We start from the raw sequence: 18,361 nt of genomic DNA, 5'->3' as shown, positions 1-18,361 counted from the left end.
AACAGTTTTTAGGTTTTATGAACATTTGATATTATTTCATTTGGTTATATCCTGTAACCTCTTCTTCCCTCTGCTCCTCCTGGATCTTCAGACATATCGCAATGCCTATTCTATTGGTGAATTTCTGTTAAATAGATTGCTAGAAAGCATCCCCCTCATCAGTGAAGGTATTGCTGTACTCTTCTTTCTCTTAAGTGTTTTGTTAGACTGCAAACTCATTATTAGTTAGCAAAGTTGTATGGCAACCAGAAGAGCTCATGTGCATATCAGGCTGCATTTTTTAGAAGTATAATGTTCAGGGCAAAGAAAGGGATAGTTCTGCTTTGCCACATCCTTGTCAGAACATTCTCACAGTATTCTGTTGAATTCTGGGTGTTAAGTCTTAGAAAGGGTATTGACTGGATTTTAGAAAGGTTGTGTGACTCTCCAAAGATCTTATGAGGAGTAAGTAACAAAGCTAGAATTTTAATCTAGTTCTTTTGTTTCCAAATTCAGTGCATTCAACTGTGCCATATACGTGGACCTATTACAACTTTAATATTCCATGATTAACATTTTATTTTACTTTCTTTTTGTCTAATGTAAAGTCAAATCTTGCAAAGGGGAAAACTAGTTGCAGAGATCTTCTACCAGTGGAAACCCCAATTAAAATTAAAGAGGAATCTTGTTCAATTGAATTTCACTAGGAGTAGGGTCTCAGGGAATGTTTGAGTTGGTGGGACAGTCATTAATACCATGTGAAGAGTACTGATTTTTTGTTGATGGCCACTGCTCAGTGAAAATAGAGACTATTCACATATAACCACACTGTTTTTATTCCTTTTTTATTTTTATTTTATTTTTATTCCTTCTTATTTCATTTAAATTTTCTTTGTTTTTATTTCTAATATCTGATAGAGAACACAACATCAAATTCTTATTAAGAAATGTTTTATAACCAGCTCACAACTAAGGGTAGCTAGGTAGGATGCAGTGGATAGAGTGCCTAGGCTGGAGTCAGAAAAACTCAGCTTCTTGAGTTCAAATCTTGCCTCAGATATTTACTAGCTGCATAACCCTGAGTCAGTCATTTAATCCTGTTTGTTTCAGTTTCCTCATTTATAGAATGAACTTGAGGAAATGGCAAATCACTCTATTATCTTTGCCAAAAAAAATTCTCAAACGGCATCCCAAAGAGTTCAATATGACTGAAAAACACAATTGATACCATCATGCAAAATTAATTTTTGTGATTCTCCTAGTTTTTGTTAACTACAAATAGCCAGAAATTATCCATTTTATTCATGACATTTTAATTAGAATTATCTTATTAGACTCATAGACTTCTAGAACAGGAAATGTCATTATTGATCATCTCAGTTAATCACCTTCCTTTATAAAAATATTTTTTGTCATATAAAACAATTCCATATTGGACATTGTTGTAAGAACAAAGTCATACATAGCCCAAACCCCAAATTTAAATGATAAATACACTGATGTGAATGATGACTCCAATAGCTCTTGCTTTGGAGGTGGATAGCATTCAGGATATCACCTTACTTTTTAGATAGCAAAGGTCAGCACAGGGAAGTGATATTTGCCCAAAGTTAGCCAACCAGCATGTGCTTTTTTTCTGACCTATCCACCATGAATTTTTTTTCATTTTTAAACCCTTAACTGAAGTTAACAGAAGTCTTAGAAGAATGGCATGGGCTAGGTTATATATAGCTATACATAGCTAAGAAGTGTCTGAGGCTAGATCTAAACTCAGGACCTTACATCTCCTTGCCTGGTTTTCTATTCTCTGAACCACCTAGCTGCCCCCAGCATATATTTTAGATATGTGTTTGTAGAAATAAACATCAAAATTAAAACAGAGGGAGTAGCCAAGTAGCTGAGTCAAGAGAGAGACAGCCCTATAGATAGGACATCCTAGATCCAGATCTGGCCCTGGCTGTTTGGTAGGTAAATTGCTTAAACCCAATTTCCTAGTCCTTCCTGGTCTTCTGTCTTGGATTTGCTATTTAGTATCAATTCTAAGGTCAAAAGTTAGGATTTTTTTAATTAAAAATTTTTTTGATTAATTTTTTAAATTTAATTTAATAAAAATAAAATTTAAATTAAATTTAAAATTTTAAATTTAAATTAAAAAAATTAAAACAGAATATTAAAACAGAACTTTTGGGTTGAGGTTAATTTTGTTTTGTTTTTAGTTTAATATATGTTGGGGGGCAGCTAAGTGGCTCAGAGAATAGACACTGCAACCAAAAATAGTGACATGTGGGGCATTGTGTGATGTAACAAAGCTGACCTCAGAATGGATAAGCCCTAGGTTTAAGTCTCATTTCTGATGCTAATTGAATGTGTGACCCTAGGCAAATGACTTAGCTTCTCAGGATCCCAAGTAATTCTGAGATTACAAATTGCAAAATAGTTATTGAACTCAGCTGGAATTTTATAGTAATGATAGTAATAATATTAGTAGCAGGAGCAGCAGCAGCTTCATATAGTGTATTATAATTACAAAATGCCTTTTATCTCCTTAGACAACCCACTCTTCCTTATTAGAACTGTTTTGCTTCCTTACATAGAGCCTAATTCTGTTCTTCTGTGGCCTCTACCATCTAGTGAAAAATCTTCAAACATTTAAAGACAGTTATGATTGATCCATTTTCACCCCTGCCCCACCAAGTCTTTTCTTTTCCATATTAAGCATATGCATTTTCTTCAGTCTGTCTTCCTATATTATGAACAGGCAACCTTTTGTCATCCTGTTTGTCATTTAAACATCTGAGAGGCTTTCACAACAATTTTCCTCTGCTTGACCTTGGAAAACAGAAATAAGAACCAGAAGTAAAAATTAGAGAACATATTTGAGCTAGCGTATTCCTCCTCTCACCTTTTAATCTCTCTTCTCTAAGTTAAGCATCTTAGTTTCTTCAGTCTTGATATGGCACAAACTTGGAGCCTTTCTTCACTGTTCTAGTTTCTCACCTTGAGATGATCTAGTAAATGATCTCCTATTTAATATCTTTCTTAAAATGTGGTGCTAAGAACTAAACACAGTATTCTATAAGTGTTCAACAAAGTCTAGTAATACAGTTACCTCCCTAAGTCAGGACACTATTACTATCTTAATTCTACCATAGTTTGCTTCCATTCCTTGACCGCTTTATTACACTGCAAATCATGCAAATATTATGACAGAACTTATAGGTGAGGAAAATAATGCTCAGGTAAGTTGATTACTACTAGTAATTACTATGATTAAGCTAGTAACGAGAAGTGCTGAATCTCAAATCTAGGTCTTTCAAACTCAAAGCACCATGTACTTTCTATTACATTATCTTGCTTCAAAGGCTTAGATGCCCAGAAATGACCACCCCATTAACTAGATTAATGTCATCATAATGCACCAGGCTGATTCCCTCTTTGACTTCTAAAGGCATAATCTAGCAAAGGCAAACCATATCAAAGGATATAGCTTATTCAGAGTAATTGGAAGAAACACTAAACACCTAAATGTAAAAATAATAAGTATTAATAAACATTGGTTTTATGGATTTGGAGAAAGGGTTGAACAGTGAAGATGGTGTTCTTGGAGTTTTATATTTAGACAGTGAGACTAGGGAAAAAAAACTACCACCTCTTTGCAGTCAATCATGGAAGGCATTATAGAGGCAATGTTTTTAGAACTAACATGGATAATAGAAGGAAGAGAGAGATGGGCTCAGGAAATGAGGGCAAGGTAAGATATCTTGGGAGGACAAAAGGTAGAGATGAAGGAAGGGATAAAAGGAGGACAAAAACAGAACTGCTATGAATGGATAAAAGGAAAGGTGAATTTTAATTTGCTTTGGAAAGCCAGAGGGGATGGATAAGTGAATGAGTGAAAACCTAGGAAGTGAGATAATCCTTCTGAGGATCAAAAGCTTCTATTTTTCAATAGACTGCACATTTCAAGAAGAGGAGAATTGTAGAGTTTTGAAGCTGGATGGTAGCTATAAGGCTACCTTGTCCCACCTTCTCATTATATAATGAGAAAATTGAGCTTTAGAGAGTTAATTACATGGCTGGTTAATTGCAAAATTGGAACTAGAAACCCAGATTTTGTGACTCCCACTTCACCATACTTTCCCCTGCATCACACATCATGTTATTCTCCAAATATTATATTGCACCATCATGTTTTTCAGAGTGATGACTCAGATGAAGAAGATCTATGTATCAGTAACAAATGGACTTTTCAAAGGACAAGCAGGAGATGGTCTCGAGTGGACGACATCCATACGTTGTTCCCCCAGGCCAGCAGGCATGGTTCATCCGGGGACATCAGAATGAAAACCACGACAAGCAGTGAGAGTGTCCTCACTGACCTGAGTGAACCCGAAGTCTCTTCCATCCACAGTGAAAGCAGCGGAGGGAGTGACAACAGGAGCCAGACTGGCATTAACAATACTAGCCGAGAGGCATTCGACTGTTCAGGACAGTACTGTGGGGAGACCCCAGTCATGCTCGACTCCACTTTAGTCAGCAGCAGCTTCTTACAGAACTCCAAAGACATTGCCAATTATACTTTTCACCCAAAGAATGAGAAACCAACACGAACTAGAGCCAAATCTTTCTTAAAACGCATGGAGACGCTAAGACCAAGAGGGACTCATGGCAAAATAAAAGGATCAGGAAGGACGGGTGGCTTGGTGATAAGTGGACCTGTTCTCCAGCAGGAGCCAGAATCTCTAAAGACCATGCACTGTGTGCCCTTAGCAAATGGGGATTTCTCCAACCTTCCCCAAGAGTCAGCCAAGAAAGGGCTTCCATTTTCTGCCAAGTCCAGCAGCGACAGCAGTCAGTCAGAAAATAGCAGTAGTGGTGTGAGCACCCCCTGCTTGAAGGACCGCAAGTGCCATGAAGCCAATAAACGAGGGGGGATGTACCTGGAAGACCTAGATGTTCTGGCGGGGACGGTATTGCAGGAAGTCATAGACCAAAACCATAAAAATGATTTCCACTCCCAGGAGAACTTGGTGGTCCATATCCCCAAAGACCACAAACCAGGGACTTTCCCCAAGGCACTTTCTATTGAAAGCCTCTCACCAACTGATAATAGCAATGGGGTGAACTGGAGGACGGGCAGCATCTCTCTGGGCAGGCAGCAGTGCTCTAGTACAAAAGAACCCAGACTTATGGCTTCTTGTCCCAGAGAGAGTAGAGTTAGTATTTATGACAATGTCCCAGGCTCGCACTTGTATGCCAGCACTGGAGATCTTTTGGACTTAGAGAAAGATGACCTCTTCCCCCATTTAGATGACATTCTGCAACATGTTAATGGACTCCAAGAGGTAGTGGACCACTGGTCGAAGAATGTCTTGCCAGAACTTCAATCGGATGATGCCTTAGTTGGGGAATCTGGCTTGTCACCCTTTCCATCATCTCCCAATCAGATTACATTAGATTTTGAAGGGAATTCTGTTTCTGATGGTCGTACAACACCTAGTGATATGGAAAGGGATGGAACCTCCCTTAATGACTCAGAAGCGACTGGAGTCAGAGAAAGGAGGGATTCTGGTGTTGGGGCATCACTCACCAGGCCTAACAGGTTGGTAGTAACAGTGATACTATTGTCTTTCTTCTCCACTAATTAGAGGGAAACTGTGTCCACAGAAGTATATCATTCATTAAGAAAAGTACACTGATGGAACCTAAGTTGAATTCATATTATCTTGAATGTTATTTATTTATATTTATGTTTTATGTAGTTATAAAAATAATATATAGTTGTATGTATAAAATTTTATTTTAAAAATTATAGTTATATTTATTTCTACCTTATAAGTTTAGCTGGGATGTTTTATTATGATTTAATTTTTTTTTACTTAATCAATAGGAGAATCTCTGTGACCTAATAGGATAATCTTTTGTAAATTTGGTCTCAGTTTTTAAGAAACAACATAGTATTGACTTACAACACAAATACCACTTTACAAAGAAATATGACAGTGGAGAATATCTGGTACAAATTCTTTCATAAAGGAAAATTAACACCATGCAGACTACTATTTGTGTGTGGCAGATCAAGGAAATATCTCTGGAGTTCATTGAAATGCATTATGATTACTGTGAACATATTTAATTTATATTTGTTACCTCTCCCCAGTCCCAAATGAATTTTATATGAAAAATTAGCATTAATAGAAACGTCCAATGATTTTAAATAGAAATATAAAGTATCATGTGAAAATAGCATAGAAAACACTGCATACCTACTCTAAACAAATGCCAAATATTTAAGAATTGCTTGTTTTTTAAAATCTATTTGGAACCCAAAAGAAGATGGAATTCTGTATTTCCTTATTTTATATGGTTAGTAATAATAACAATAATAATAGATGGCATTTATGTAGAACATTAAGATTTTCTATTCTAAAAGTCTAGCCTGGCAGTGCCACCTTTTCTACAGTTTACTGAATTATGATCCAGGGAGTGTTGCTTTGCTATCAGCAACTTTAGAAAACTGATTTTTATCCTCACAACAACCCTAGGAAGTACCAACCATCATTGTCTACATTTTACAGATCAGGAAACTGAGGCTGACAGGTTAAGTGACTTGCTCAAGGTCACCACGACTAGTGAGTGTTGTGATTGGATTTGGACTCATTTAGTCCCAACTCCAAATCTAGAGCTCTACCCACTGCACCACTTTGGTTTTCTTAGCTCTGCACATATATATTTTACCCTCATCAGATACTTATTAGTCATCCTCATCATCCTCATCATGTATTTTTGAATAATATTGTTTCTCTGGTCTTCTGGTAAAGGAGGTTACGATGGAATAGTTTCCAGATCTCCCATCAGCCAACTCACTCCATAGCATCTCCACAAATCAGTAATCAGACAGCTGGCCAGTTGAATCTCCTCCAACGATTCTCACTCCTTCGCCTCACTGCCATCATGGAGAAGTATTCCATGTCAAATAAACATGGCTGGACATGGTAAGGAACATATATTTACCTTAGAATAAATTGTTTATTCTAGTCTGAAGCAACTTAAGGTAGTTGAAAAGCCTTGATCTCTTTATTTTCTGTGTTCTGAAAAGCCAGCCTAGAAGCATGACCTTTTCTATAGTTTACTGAGTATGATCCATTGAGCCTTGCTTTGCTATCTGCAGCTCCACACATCATTATGGGCAGTCACAGCTTGCAGATACTCTAGATTCTAGTAAGCATTGCTTTATTTATACTCCTCATTTGGTTTCCAGGCTCTAGGAAAGGGTGGGGGGAAAAGATGAGTAAAGGATGATTAATTATAAACAGAGGAATTAAAAATAAACTTGCCATAAAATTAGTCTGGCAGTTTGAAAAGTAACATCTGTCGCTTGTACCTCATAAGTGTGTAGCTTTAGCTTATTGGAAGAACTCACGACTTACTCCATTTATTGAATTCAAACAGCATCTAATCCTGTTTTTAAAAAAAAATTCTATTTTTGTTTCATTGGCAAACACAAACAATAACACACAATAACTTTGTGCCTAAGGAACTGGCAAAAAATGTAGTTTGGAACTTGACTCTGGACCAATTTCAATTGGTTTAGAGAATGTGAGATATGAGGAGTGTAAGGAATCTATTCTGTATGGATTAAAATGTGAAAAAATAAGAAATGTAGTCATTTTATAGTAAGAATTCTGTATACTCAGAATTAAACTTTTATTCAGCATAATAAGCAATTCAGTAAATTATTCACTTATATCCTATAAATTATACGTTTCCTTCCTTTGTTTTGAAAGCTAATCTGGAAGTTAAAGGAAAGGAATGCCATCTTTCTACTCTTATCTTAGAGATGGGCACGTGCCCTTTTTCCTCACTGGTTTGATTTGTTTTTCAAATATATTACTTTGTTCAGATCACTACCACCCACTTTAAGGCTGCCAACTCTCATCTTTGAAAACAGGATTTATAGCTATATACTATTGAAATTATATTTTCTATTCTATTTAGTTGCTTCATAGTCCTGAAAAACCTCATATGATGTTCATTAAGAATGGAAAACTTTAGTTCAATTTGCATTTGATGAGATTCTAAAAAAAAAAAAAGCCAATCTTTTGCTCTTACAAAAACAGACTCCCTTCCTAGGAGTCTGTATAACCTGGTTCATGTGAATTCTAGGTCAGTGCCAAAGTTCATGAAGAGGATGAAAGTCCCTGACTACAAAGACAAGAATGTCTTTGGTGTTCCACTGATCGTTCATGTCCAGAGAACAGGACAGCCTCTGCCTCAGAGCATTCAGCAAGCACTGAGATATCTGCGTAGCAACTGCCTCGATCAGGTAAATGGTCTTTTCCCTTTAAGCCAGAATGTGAATGGCTTCTTATAAGAGTCCAGACTGCCTTGGAACTGCCTCTTGTCATGGAACAGAGGCCTAGATAGGAGTGTAAGGAAAGATAGGGCACTCTTTCTTCATAAAATATTTACTCAACCCAAACCAACTGGCTGCCAAGCAATTTGAGAAAGATTTATCTTTCAAAGTTTGAGTGAATACTTGGGGTTTGGGGATGAGAAACCCTCATCTTAAAGTGGAGAGTTCTTTACTATTTTTGGGTTGTGAACTCTTTAGTGGACTGGTGGAAGCTATTAAATTAAATTCTCTATTATAAGGAAATTTTAGACCAAGAACACAATTATTTATATTCAAAAATAAACCTAGAGGGCAGCAGTGGTGCAGTGGATAAAGTCCTCAGACACTTAGTAACTAGGTGACCCTGGGCTGCTCAGTTAACCCTATTGGCCTACTTTTCCTCATCTGTCAAATGAACTGTAGAAGAAAATGGCAAGCCACTACAGTATTTTTGCCAAGAAAAACTCTGATGGGGTCACAAAGAGTCAAAGGCAACCAAAACTACCAAACAAAGAAAAATATGAAAGCAGTGTCATCTATACCAAGTGCTACTTTTTATCCAACCAACCACAGAGTCAATAGAGGAAGAAAAGTAAATGTTTGTATGAACGATGTCAAAATAATGCTTAGTGCACTGTAAACCTAGTTCTCCCCTTTCAAGCAAAAGGCATGGGTATGTTTTGAGATAGTGGAGACAAAAATCCTTAGAAATCCCTCCCCTAGGCTTAAAATAATATTTTTAAATGAATACATATACATAAGATTTTGGAGGAATCCAATTATATAAAAATATAATTATCAAAAGATGTAGTTTTAAAAACTAAGTTCTTAGACCCCAGGATTAAGAGCCCCTACATTAAAGATCTGCTGCCGATGACTCCAAATTGGGTTCAGTTGAAACTAGAAGTTCTTTAGCCTCTGTATTGATTTTTCTCTTTTGGGCCTCCACTCATTGACTCTACATTTTCTCATATACTGCTTTTATCCCTTGTTTTGTTCTTGTTTTAAGATTTAGATCATACATCTCTCTTTATTTCTTTTCTTGTTTTGGAGCAACATCATTGTAATGAAACCTTGATCAAAAATACATTTGTTTACAGTAAAAAATAAAACTATATAAGAAAAATGTGAAAGTAACATCAGCTACACCAGAGGTCACTTTTTTACCAGACCCAAAATAGTAGAGAAAAAAGTAAGCTATGCTTGCATAGACAATGTCAAAAATAGAGCCTTGATAATTGTGTCACTACTGCTAATGAGCCCTTTCAAGCAAAAGTCCTGAGTATATTTTGAGATAGTGGGGAGGAAAGCCTTCAAAGTCCCTTCCCACAAGCCTACGCTCCTTCTCCTTTTCACACCTTGGAGTCAAAGCCAGCTTTATATCCCATTCCCCATGAAGACTATGGAAAGATCAGAATCCAGCCTATGACCCTTCAGTTCTAGGAAGGTAAAGCAGAGAGTTACATGGGACAATTACATATATGTTTGTTCTCTCAGATCAAAGAAATTGACATATGAAGCATTTTATAAACCTTAAAAATCTTATATCAATATGAAGTATTCATATTAAAATTACAAATAAGGTAGTCTGACAACTTTTGACTAAATAACAAAGAGATATTCCATAATCTGGTTAATTTTCATGCATAATCATAATAATAACTGACATTTTTAAAGTGCTTTAAAGTTTGCAGAATACTTTCCATATATTATTTCATTTACTCTTCACAAACAACCTTGCAAAGTAGGTGCTATTATCAGTCCCCTTTTACAGATGAGGAAACTGAGGCGAGAGATTTAGCAACCTCATGTAGACAGTAAAAATCTGAGACAGGAATCAAACCCAGGTCTCCCTGATTCCAAGTCTAGCCCTCTATCTACTCTAATTCTGCCAACCTGCTTTTAAGTTCTTGATTGTCAGCAAAATGTATATCCTTATCTGGGCTTCCTTTCTGTGAGAATTTATTTTTCACATACTGTATTAATTCTTGTATGGTAGGGAGAATTATGGTGTATTTCTGGGTCTGGGATCTGGGTCAGAGATATCATCCAGCCTGCTGCTTTTTGTATTTTCTTTGTCTTTAGGAATCCCCAGGAATGTCTTCCTTTTAAAAGAATTTGGTTAATAAGTAAAGGGGACCAGGGTACTTTTCTTGTATTCCATAGGTAGGTATAGGGAGGGTGGGTAAGTGGATGGACCACCTCTGAATTAGCTCTTTACCAGTTATAGACGTCTTGGGATGTTCAAAGGAATAACAAGCTTCTAAAAATCTATTTACTAAGCTGCCTCACCCAGCTCAGGTTGTCCCTGGTCGTGAGAGGCTTGTTGTATCACTTTATCAGGTATGATGCTGACCTAACCAATAAAACTAATATAATCAATAAACTTACATTCTTACCCCCAAAGCAGTCTTTTGATATAAGTTTAATTGTAACATTTGCCTCAAAAGAGAATGTGGAAGGAACACATGCATTATAATTTAAGCTCCTTGAAGGTAGGGACTGTCTATTGAATTTTTATCCCTAGTGCCTTGCTTTTCAGGCATTGAATAAATTTTTTTAACCCTCATTTTCTGTCTTGGAAGTCATACTAACTATTGGCTTCAAGGCAGAAGAGTGGTAAGGGCTAAGCAGTGGAGGTTAATTAAGTGCCTTGCCCAGGATCACACAGCCAGGAGATGTCTGAGTCCAGATTTGAACCCAGAATCTCCCATCTCCTAGCTTAGTTGAACCTTCAAGATGCCCCAATAAATGCTTTTTTATTCCTTATGGCATATAGGAGAATTTGGCCTTCCCAAATAGCCTTTGACATGTTTTTCTCCATCTCTACCCCTATGTAAAAATCGTATCTCCAAACCCTCTTTATCAAATGGTAGTTTCTGGGGAGTAAAGGTAATTCAGAATATAGAGAGTTGCTGCTTCTACCCCCTTAGTGTCTTCCTACGCAGAGTTCTTATACATCTTATATGTTTCATAGGATTATTTCCATGTTTGTCTCAAACTTACAGCCCCACTTAGAGGCACAAGCAGCCCAGTTTTCTTCTACTATAAGTGTTTGATTCCTGCCCAAGCATTAACTCTGGATGTCAGTGATTTTTACTTTCTGCTGCAAATGAGACTGGGCCAAAGCTTTACAGAAAGTTTTCTGGCATGGGCATGTCCCTTGCTGTGAAACCTTATCTCGTTGCTGTCATTGCATGGACATATTCCTTCCCTTTTGATACCCTTACCACTCTTATTAGTCGAAAAGTCATGTAGGCCATTCTATACAACTTTTATGTACCTAAGGACATTGAGTCTCAATATCAATATTTACATCAGTAACAAATCACTTAGTTTGTCCACATCTCAAACTTTCCATCAGACCTATCTTCTTATGAAGATACTGCCGATCATGGATTTGTTTTGTCCTACTTGTTAATGGAGGTGATTGGCAAAGAATAATCTAAAGTAGTTCTTCTGACATTCAGCAGACCTGTGCCAACTGATTAGACCAACCACTCTGCTTTCCTCTCTTCAGAACACCATCACAAAAGATCTTGAATTCTCTAGGCTGTTACCATCACAACCCTATCACTTATTTTTAGAATGTCCTCATGAATGATTTCTTTGAAAAGATAATCTTCACATTCATGTCTGTACTATGTAGATATCAGCATGGCACTGAAATTCTCCCTCTTCTCTTCTAGAACAGAAAGATAAAATTGAGCATATCTATAAATTTAACTTTTTGTTTATCCTTTCTACCAAAAAAGGGGACAAGATCTCTAATAACATTAACATTTATACATGATTTATACATATATTTGCATAGATAAATAAATATAAATTAAATATATATATTAATGTTAATGTATTTATTATGTATATTATGTAATACTTATATATGTTTTATATATTTATATATGTAAATGTTAGTGTATTTATATATGATTTATCTCATATATAAATATTAGTGTTATTAGAAAGTTTTTTATTATTATCTAATATTATTATTAGAGGAGTTGATTTCCTTGCTCAACATTGTTATCCTCTTAGTGAGCTGTGTGAATTTTAGATTTACTCCACCCTGCTTAGTCTTTAGAATTTTAGCAACCAGGAAGGTATACACCCCCACTTAAGGATTAAATGTGCGGGAGAAAGGTCTATGACCCATATGTGCTAGCAAGTGACAAATCAGAAACAACTAGCTGATGCCCTGGGCTGTCCAAAAGCCAAGTTTAAGCCACCATTGGTACATGTGAGACACAGGAAGTGATGTAAAGAACTGTATTTATATTTTGTGTCACTTCCTGTGAGAAGGACTTGGGGGTGGAACTTTGCTGTGGAGGAGCTCAAGCATGAGATCTCAGACTGCTTCCCTTAGACTGTCATGTGGTGAGTGTAAGGCTTACCCCCCCCCCCTTTCCTTGTTTTTTTTCTGGAGGCAGCAGCCTCTGGAAAGGCCCATTGGCTGAGGCCTTTGAACTCCTGTCTGGTTCGGACCAGCTGGAGCAGCTCTTCTTCCCTTTTCTCTCTCTCTCTCTCTCTCTCTCTCTCTCTCTCTCTCTCTCTCTCTCTCTCTCTCTCTCTCTCTCTCTCTCTCTCTCTCTCTCTCTCTCTCTCTCTCTCTCTCTCTCTCTCTCTCTCTCTCCCTCTCTCCCTCTCTCCCTCTCTCTTTCCCTCTCTCTCTGTCTCTGTCTCTGTCTCTGTCTCTCTCTCTCTCTCTCTCTCTCTCTCTCTCTCTCTCTCTCTCTCTCTCTCTCTCTCTCTCTCTCTCTCTCTCTCTCTCTCTCTCTCTCTTTTCTATTGTAAATAAACCACCATAAAATTCCATTCTGACTTGAGTATTTCATTGGGATTTAGAATTTAAATCCCTAGTGACCAACTAAAAAATATATTCAGTTCAACCATAAATTTACCCCTAACAGCTGTAAAACTGTCTATGCATCCCTTTTAATGTTGGTCCCCATTACATACTATTTGACATTTCAACCTTCCTAGAGATCAAAAGATAAGTCTGTGCCCTTATCTCAGATCTGTTTTGTCATGAGATTGATTATTTCATTACTATAGGCAACTCCCAGGTGAAGAAATTCCTTTACCAGTCCAATTTGGTAATTTCCAACCAATCCAAGTTGGTCATTTCTCTTCAGTTTGAGTCTTAAAGAGTTTCCTAGTCTATCCATGGAAAGACCTCCCCATGGTCACCCCACCAGCATGTACCAGAGATAGGGTTTAAACTTGGGTCTTTTGGGGTCACTCCCCACCCCCAGGGCCAACTTTTGATCCATTCCTATAATATAGATGCTCTTATTATCTCTTTTTATAGTTGAGGAAACTGAGCGAGGTTGCCCAGGGTCCCACAGCTGAGTAAGTGTCTGAGGTGGGATTCACACTTGGGTGTGACCTCAAGTCCAACATTACCAACTATGCCAAGCTACCATCTATAAAGACAGAAAAAGGACTGGGTTTTAGTGGTAAGAAATGGTATGGGCTAGAGAATATTAACCAAAATGAGTAGGAAGAGGGAACAAAACAAGAAACAGGTACAAATGAGAAGTCATGAAACAAAGAAAAGGACCAAAATGATGTAAAACAAAAAGGAAAACCTTTTCTAATCATTGAAAACAAAGAACATAAGAAGGGGGGGGGGAGGAAAAGTAAAATAGGACGGAATTCATCTTTCTAGTAACAGCACCTCTTTCAAATTGAGGAGAATGGTTCATGCTCAGAACTTTGGACCCTAGCCCCAAATAACATGGATACACCAAAAGGTTGCCAGCACTCCTGGGCACTGAATGACCCAGAGCTGCTTGCATGGCTAATCATGTCTGCTGACAGCTCCTACCCCTGCTACTATATAAACCTCTTTCAAGGCTTTGCTGTAGGTTTTTACTGAGTCTTCTTAGCACTTGGCAAGCCCGATCCCCCGGTAACAAGCATTTATTTTAAATACTTGAGTATCATACTGTGGAACCCTGAAGGATTGCCAAAATTACCACCTCATCTACTCACTAATGCTGAATAGCTGATGTGTGATAAAGTATAGCATCCATTTTGGGCCCTTACAGCTGGCTGTAGATGAAATGAAGAAATCTAGCCTTCAATTAGGAACCATTTGTATTCTGACATAGCACTGGGTAAGAGGCGACTCTGTGCCTTTCTTTGTTGGCTGAGCCCTCATTTCAGTCCTAAATCAACTGTGCATTGAAGAGTAGATTAGACTCTGCTTGTGGCAAAAATGAAGCCACTAAAACCGTGGACAAAACCTGTGATATAAACCTGCCACAAAATAGTTTGTGTGGAACCTGTCTCTCTCCCAAGAAAGCTAACCTTTCTTTATTAACTGAGATCATTTCTAAGAAGGGGAAATGGAAGTTCTGATAAACATCATTAAACACCCAAGGGGATTAGCATAAACAGGATGCCATGGAGGAGATTTAATATTATTTAGATCAAATTTGAATTCTAATGCAGTACTGTGTGTTCAACCTATCATTCTAATGGAGTTGTAAGTCTTCAATGCATAATTCTGTTGCCAAAGACATTTTGTCCTCAGTACTGAGGGTTCTTTACCCTTCTGGCTGCCCCACATCTCACAGTCACCTATCTCTTAGATACAATGAATGATGCCCCAGAGCCTCACTATTTCAGTGGCACCTCAAATCCTCTCTCTAAAAGCCTAGTTTGTGTAAAAAGGACAAAAGAGGAAGGAAGGGAGAATTGATCCCAAAAGGGAAGGGGGAGAACTTCACTCAGTCCTTTTGTCTCCTCATGAAATACCCTTTATCCAGGAATGTCAACATGTAGCAGAAATGAATTCATCTGTCTCCAATTTTTTTTTTTGCATTTTACTATAGCTTACCACCCTGGTTTCCTTGTTACAGAATCTGTGTCATGTTAAGGGTAGGCTGACTGCCTGAGGTCTCATAACAATTGAAGGACTAGGCTGAAAAATACTATATTCCAAAGAGATTCCAGGTCCTCTTGTGCTACTTTTAACTAATGCCAAACCAATCTGCACTTGTTCATCAGATTAGGTGTGTCCCTTGTCTGTTATAATAGGAACTTGTGTTTACTAAAGAAAGAGTTCTCTGCCTTTTTTTCTCCAGTGTGTTAGGCATGAATAGGCCTCTCTAGGATATCAGCCAGGCCAGGCTTATTTTCATCTCTTTCCTGTGTGACAAGGATCCTGCATCAGGCTCCTGATCCATTAAAAAAAAAAAGAGTAGTCAGGGGGCCCAATAAATGAAATGTTGTTCTTCCCTCATTGAGCTAGTACTCAACATGGGTCAATGTCATGGGCGCCATTCCTGGGCTTGTTCCAATTTTATCTCAAATGGAACCACTTTCCTTCTGGAAAGCTGAGACTGAGTCACCTGCTTAAGAAGGAGGGAAGAAGTATTTATTAAGTACCTGCTCTATGCCAGGCACTGTTAAGTGCTTTAAAAATTACCTCATTTAATGCTAGACTTTGCTATGAAGAGCAATACAAGAATCCAGGACTGTTCTGACAAAGATTATTATCCACCTTTAGAGAAAGAACAGTTGGAGTGGGAATGAAGAAGGAAGCATATGATTTATTAATTATCATTAATAATTAATGATTTATTATATTTATTATTATATTTATTTAGGTATATTTGTTGGAGTTGATTTTGTAAGATTATTTACTTAAAAAGGAATAATATGGAAATATGTCTTATGTGGTAATACATATATAACTCAGATTGAATTGCTTGTCAGCTCTGGGGGAGGGAAGAAGATAGGGAGATAATATGGATAATATAACTTCAGAAAACTTATGTGGAAATTTGTTACTAAAAATAAATAAATACAATTTTTTAAAATTATCTCTTTTAACCTCTTTAAAAGTGGAAAGCATACCCATATTGGCTAGCTATGTGTTCTGTCACTTGTGCCTGGGGATGGAGCTGAAGAAGCTAGAAGCCTACCTCTACATGGTTAAGATAGAGGATTCCCTTGGAAGCAGCAATTTTTAGGATGTTCTCTTCAAAGCAACCATCATTTTTCATTTGAAAAATAATTTAAGTGGTAAGCACAAACCCTAGTTTTATTAAAATGTTAGAAACAGCCAGTTTTTTCAGGGACTTTCCCAGAGAAGCAATATGTTCTGACAACAGAGGGCATATTGATACTTGCCTTTTCCTCAGGTTAAAAAAAAAAAGCTTCATTTTATCCTCCATTCCACTGTGTGTGAATGTTTCTCAACCTTTAGTCCACTAAAAAAAATCTGTTATCTTTAAAAAAGAAAAAAATTTCCAAGGCTGTTGAACTTCATCTAGATCTTAAGACCCCCTACCCTTTAAGTAATTTAGAAAAAGTATATATATATATATATATATATATATACTTTTATATACAAAAGTATATATAAAATCAGGAGAAATGAAGAAAACCCCCAATATTCCACACATCCCTATAGGATATTCTCTGTCTCTGTCTCTCTCTCTCTCTCTGTCTCTCTCTGTCTCTCTGTCTCTGTCTCTCTCTCTGTCTCTCTCTCTCTCTCTCTCTCTGTCTCTGTCTCTCTGTCTCTGTCTCTGTCTCTGTCTCTCTCTCTCTCTCTCCAAGATAGAACAAACAAAAGAGGAAATGGCCCTTATCATTTACACAAAATGCCTGCTTTATTTTCAAAGGCCTCCATCAATATTTCACTTCCTTTGCTGTAAGCTAAAAGAGAAAAACAGTAGTAATGATTCTCAAGTGGGATGATGCCAGCTCACATGGGAATAAATATTTATGAGTTGTGCCCAAGAATTCACCTTCAGGGTATTTCAATTCTGAAAACTCTAGTGCCATAGAGCCCCCGGCACATTACAGGGCCTTCTTCCAGAATTAACACTTGCTTAGAAAAATAAAAGAAGTAAGCAGATTGAAGATAGAGCTTACAAACCTTCCACTAATAATCCCTTCCACATCTTGACTTTGTCTGTTTTTGTTCCCATGGAGTTTGATGGGATTCAGAGTCCCTGAGGAAGAAACATGGTTAGATTTTTTAAGGAGTGCTACCTAAAACATGAGGCTAATCACAGTGTATAGAAAGCTTTTGTCTCCTGGCTACATGCAAAACTTTTTAAAATTCACTGACACTTCCACTGAGAAAAGCCATATACACACTGATCTTTGGATTAGGTCGATAAGATTTGGCACAGGAGGAAATACTGCTATGTGTTGTTTTATTGCCACAGAACATATCAAGGAATCATTCCCCTTGTGCTCTTTCCAGCTGACATTTACATAGACCTGAACATTTGCTAATTCTTTGAAATCTTTCCCTTGCTGTTAACTGCAATTTAAAATAGATCCTGGTTTCCATCTGGAACAACAAATAGGACCCCTACTAAGACACTGGAACCTTTAGCAAGGTTTGCCTACTCTGGAGGATAATTGGTTATTGCATATTTACATTTTTTTTTTAGCCTGAGGAGAATAGTGACTGACTATCACAGGTCATCTTACATTTCAGAAACTTTTCCATCTTGCTTTTAAAAAATAACAGTAGTGGGGCAGCTGGGTGGCTCGGTGGATTGAGAGTCTAGAGATCCTAGGTTCAAATGTGTGACCCTAGGCAAGTCACTTAACCTCCATTGCCTAGCCCTTATCACTCTTCTGCATTAGAACCAATATACAATATTGATTCTAACAGAAAGTAAGGATTAAAAAAATAAAAGTAATAATAGCTAACATTTGTGTAATGTTTTAAGGTTTGCAAAGTGCATTGCATATATTATCTCTACATATATTAACAATCCTGTGGGGTGGGTGCTCTTATTATCCTTATTTTGTAGATGAAGAAACTGAGGCCCAGAGGTTTATTCCATCCAGAGTCACACAGAGTTAATAAGTGTCCAAGGCAGGATTCAAACTCAAATTCAGAGGTCTTTCTGACTTCAAGTTCCACCAGATAAAAATTCAAACACTCTCCTTGTGGCTTTATCTCCTACTGCTTTGCACCAACCTTACTGGATATCATGTCATTGT

At 37.3% G+C, this 18,361-nt stretch overlaps 1 protein-coding gene and 1 long non-coding RNA gene across 11 annotated transcripts in view; one reads left to right on the top strand and one right to left on the bottom strand.

Moving 5' to 3' along the window:
• STARD13 (StAR related lipid transfer domain containing 13) overlaps positions 1-18,361 on the top strand; it is a 799,642-nt gene that overhangs the window by 750,993 nt on the left and 30,288 nt on the right. For all 10 annotated transcript variants that reach the window (XM_007495305.3, XM_056825164.1, XM_056825162.1 and 7 more), the window contains 3 exons: positions 4,179-5,581; positions 6,801-6,974; positions 8,146-8,305. In XM_007495305.3, the coding sequence (XP_007495367.1) occupies positions 4,179-5,581; positions 6,801-6,974; positions 8,146-8,305 (1,737 nt within the window). The remainder of the gene's footprint in view (positions 1-4,178; positions 5,582-6,800; positions 6,975-8,145; positions 8,306-18,361) is intronic.
• LOC103099723 (uncharacterized) overlaps positions 1-18,361 on the bottom strand; it is a 35,872-nt gene that overhangs the window by 7,167 nt on the left and 10,344 nt on the right. The gene's annotated exons all lie outside the window — the stretch shown is intronic.

Source organism: Monodelphis domestica, chromosome 4 (assembly GCF_027887165.1).
Source record: "Monodelphis domestica isolate mMonDom1 chromosome 4, mMonDom1.pri, whole genome shotgun sequence".
Taxonomy (NCBI): domain Eukaryota; kingdom Metazoa; phylum Chordata; class Mammalia; order Didelphimorphia; family Didelphidae; genus Monodelphis; species Monodelphis domestica.
Note: the sequence above shows the minus strand (reverse complement) of the source record. Positions and strands in the feature narration are given on the sequence as shown.